At 43.6% G+C, this 4,281-nt stretch overlaps 1 protein-coding gene across 1 annotated transcript; it reads right to left on the bottom strand.

Moving 5' to 3' along the window:
- Positions 1–2,680: 2,680 nt before the first annotated feature.
- Positions 2,681–3,658, bottom strand: LOC127042220 (olfactory receptor 11A1-like). The gene has a single exon (XM_050935838.1). It carries the CDS (start codon positions 3,632–3,634, stop codon positions 2,681–2,683), a length of 954 nt encoding a protein of 317 aa, XP_050791795.1. The 5' UTR covers positions 3,635–3,658.
- Between the last annotated feature and the right edge of the window lie 623 nt (positions 3,659–4,281).

The raw sequence follows: 4,281 nt of genomic DNA, 5'->3' as shown, positions 1-4,281 counted from the left end.
TGTAGCAAAGTCCCTTCAAAGGTAAGAAGCAGGATTGAAAAGCAGATGGAGAGGAGGAATCAGCCTTTTATAGTCTTTTCCTGGTGTAAAAACAGCTCTTTGTTTTCGAACTGTGGAAAATTACAGCAAAATGGAGTCTGGAGTCACATAGGCGAGTTCCTGCATACTTTGCTGAGTTACAATGCCTTCTCTCAATGGGTCAATTGTATAGCTGACGGTCCTTAATGGGCCATCAATAGGCTAGGCAGAGCTAACACCAACTTGTCCGGGATGTCTCCCAGAAGCATAGTATAAGTTTGAAATACAGACAATATAGAGCCAATATTCATAACTTCAACTATAAAATTGATACACACATATAGACAGCATAATCATAACCAGCAAACCATAACCTTGTCTTAGACACCTCATTTGACCCCCTTTGTACAAGATTTGGTGCCACTACAGGACCTTCATTGCATCCTTGTTCTATATGGTCCCAGTTCAAATCAATAACGTGACAGACTGTCTGGATTGTTAATGGATTGATGGATTATTCTATCACTGCCTTTTTCCAGTTCTTGACCCATGTCACCTGCTGGCCATTATTTAGAAAACTGCTCACTTCTGACTCTGCAACATCTGCTACTATCCATAGTTCATTACATACATAGAGGTCCTTATCTCTTCTTGGTCCTTTTCTCACCACTTATAGAGCATTAAACTGCTTCACTTTCCTTTTCTCTTCCCTTGGGTGGTCATTTGGCAACATATTTTCTCCTGTCTTGCCCTTCCTCTTTGGCTGCTATTGGTTGCCTATTGGTCAGAAGGGCTGCAACTTTCCCATTCCTCTGCCCTTTAGCGACCCTAGGGAGCATAATCTCATCTCTTCTAATTTCTTACCTACTGCTAGGTGTGCACTGCTCCAAATTAGAGCCACTGAGAACCAAATCGTAAAACAGCATGTTTGCAACATTAGTGGCTACAACAGCACCTACAACAACAGCAGCAGCACTCAAAGGTTCAGCAGGGGTGTCCCATCAATAGAGGGAATTTCTGTTTCCAATGGAAATGAATAGATTGAACCTACTGAAATAGAATCCCAGCGGCTCTTCAGGCTGCGATTCTCAGAGGCATCTAAGGATGTTAAATACCCAACTCTCATTTCACAGGGATTTGGGTGCATAACTCCATTAGGGACCTCGGAAAATCCTTCCCGCAGTGCTGGAGTCCTTCTGTTCTCACCGGTGTCCACCTCCCCTGCCTCTGGCCAAGCCCTGACATGCTCCCAGAGACTGAGCGAGCCCTGCCATTTGGGCATCACAGGAATTCTGCCCATTGGTAGGTGGTAGTCACTTCATCTCACCATAGGTTGCCTCGCGCTCCAAGAGGAGGACCCTGAGTGCAGCAGAGCTGTCTAAGGCACATAGGACTGGCTAGGCATCCTGCGCTGAGAACTAGCCCTCTCAGGACAGGTGCTCATTGCAGTCGGTTTTGGGGATGCTCAACGTAACCAATCCCCTCCCTTTGAACTGCTCTGTGCAGCTGGCAGCAGCAGAGCAGCTTCTACCCTGCAGGGCCGCATGCCAAGTCCCTCCTCGGTGACCATTTGATAAACTCGACCCTAGGTATGGCCTCAGTTCTACGTATGCCCTGGCAAAACCCACTGCTGGGTCTGGACAGTCCCATTGGCACTAGCTTGTGAGTCTACCTCTCTGTTTGCCCAACATCTCAGCCTCCAAGGGCCCTGTGAGCCTGGAGCTGTTGCTTTGCCGGAATTGGTCACAGCCAGGTTTAGCTCAGATAAGAACTATACAGCTATTCCTGGTGAAGTGTCCAGAAGTCACTGCTGAGGCCTGGCTGTTTGCATCCAGTCTGTGTGAGTGCAGTGAAGGTGGCTGGTTTGCAGAGAGATATGATGGCAATAAGCACAATCTCAGGGAGGGCAGATTTCCAAGGCTTACGTCCCCATCTATGCTGCCCCAGGAGTTAGTATTTTCATTGTCCAACCATTAATTTTGATTAAAAATTGCTTTTTATGGAAATGAAAAAAAAAGTTAAAATTGTCATCACTCTGCCTGGTGACTAGTTAAAAACTCCATGATGGGAAGGTGGTTATGGCCACTCTTCTCCCTGGTCCTTCCAGTTAGATGGACAACACTGTCCTGAGCTCCGGCTGGATTCTCTGTTTCATATTTAAGGGAATAACAAATGATCTGCAGAAACAAACATGATGTCACCCGCTGTGTTTTGTTGGTATTTGACTGTCTGAATTTGATTACAAGACTTTATTACCTAACATAGCGAAACAATGAACAGGGGATATACACAGGGATTTATTTGCATAATTAGCAGGTTTAGTGCCTTACAGAATGTCAGCTCTGTGCATTTTCAGATGTTGTATATGTTCATCCCATAGGGTGAACATTTAGCCAGTACGATGGAGAAAAATATAAACATACTGAGTGTCTCAGTGCTGAACATGAGCGAGTGACAGCTGTCCGTAACCTCACTTTCCTATATGTTGTGTAACATGGACGCAGCACTGCACTACAAAGACTGCCTCAGTAACTCCATTCAGGTCATCTCCATTTTTTTCATATTAGTGCTGAGATTTCCAATGGGAGTTTTCAACTTAATTTCAATGGGAGCTGATAGCCTGAGATTTTCAAGCTGCCTGGGTGATTTAGACAAAGTCTCATCATGTTTTTGTGAATGTCACATATTTACTGACTGCTTTGCTCAAGGCATCCTTAACCTCTCTGTTTCTCAGGCCGTAGATGAGGGGATTTACCAGGGGTGTCATGACTGTGTAGGGAAGAGAGAACACTTTGTTCAGGAGGCTTAATGTATTGTGTTTTGGAAGCACATAGACAATCAGTAGGGTTCCATAGTAAATTGTCACCACAATGAGATGGGAGGAGCAGGTGGAAAAGGCCTTTTGTCTCCCTATGGTGGAAGGGATACTCAGGATGCTGGCAATGATGCACACGTAGGATGTCATGGTTAGTAAGAATGGAGGCAGGGTGAATACACAGTATAGTATGAAATGGAACAATACTAACCAGTGTGTGTCACTGCAGGAGAGTTCCGTAAATGGGAGGGCATCACAATAGAAATGGTCAATTTCATTTGGGCCACAGAAAGTTAACTGTGATAGGAATAAGACAAAGATGACAGTAGCCAAACAACCATTTAACCATGATCCAGCAGCCAACTGGAGGCAAAACCTGCTATTCATAAGAGTTGAATAGTGCAGGGGTTTACATATCGCTAAATACCGATCATAAGACATCGCTGCTAGGAGATAGCATTCTGTACATGCCAGAGAACCAAAGATAAAAAATTGTGTGAAGCAGCCACTGAATGAGATGCTTTTGTCCCCACTCAGGAAACTGGCCAGTAACCTGGGCAAGATGGTCGATGTGTAGCAGGTCTCCAAGCAGGACAAGTTGCTCAGGAAGAAGTACATGGGGGTGTTAAGCTGCTGATCAGTCACAACGAGCACCACGGTGAGAATGTTTCCAGCCATGGTTGTCATGTAGATCACTAGGAACATCAGGAAGAGAAGAATTTTCAGTTCAGGGAGATCCCCAAATCCTAGAAGGATGAATTCTGTGACAGCTGTTTGATTTCTCCAGTCTCTGTCTGCCATGTGTTTAATCTAGGAACAAGAAAACAAACTCTGCAATTGAAATGGACACAGATAGTTAAAAGTTTGTGATTTAATTCCATAAATATTCTGAAACTACCCTTCCTCTCCTGGTTATGGGTTGAAATTTTAAGGCTAAAATGTGTATCTTAAACTAAGTGCAAGGAGTCTCAGTCTGAGGCTAGAACATGGCTGTCCAGGTAGATCTCCCTCTATCATGTCAGAACAATGACTAATATAATAGGCCATTTCTCTGGTAGATGAGTACTGATACGACAGATCAGACCATTTCTTTATCTAGTGTCATATGCCTTCTAGTGACATATAGGAGATTAATAATTATTTTTAAATGCTATATTTCACTTCTGGCAATGGCCAGAATCATGCCATGATTTAGGAGTAAAAATTAATAAATACATCAATTAAAATGTTAGACTGAGATTTCCAGTGCAGTCTAGTGTTTGTATGCACGGGTTTCCTGGTAGAATTAGTAGAAATTAATCTAACCATATATCCTGGTATATTCAGCATTTCAGTGCCTTGTAGGCGAAGGAATAATTTTCATTTCAAGAGATCAGTTTTTGCCATATGTTCTGAAGTGGAGTAAATTCTCTCTTAATTCCTGTGGAGGTGATGGTGACGTGGTAAGG

The sequence above is a fragment of the Gopherus flavomarginatus genome, unplaced genomic scaffold (genome assembly GCF_025201925.1).
Source record: "Gopherus flavomarginatus isolate rGopFla2 unplaced genomic scaffold, rGopFla2.mat.asm mat_scaffold_34_arrow_ctg1, whole genome shotgun sequence".
Lineage (NCBI taxonomy): Eukaryota > Metazoa > Chordata > Testudines > Testudinidae > Gopherus > Gopherus flavomarginatus.
Note: the sequence above shows the minus strand (reverse complement) of the source record. Positions and strands in the feature narration are given on the sequence as shown.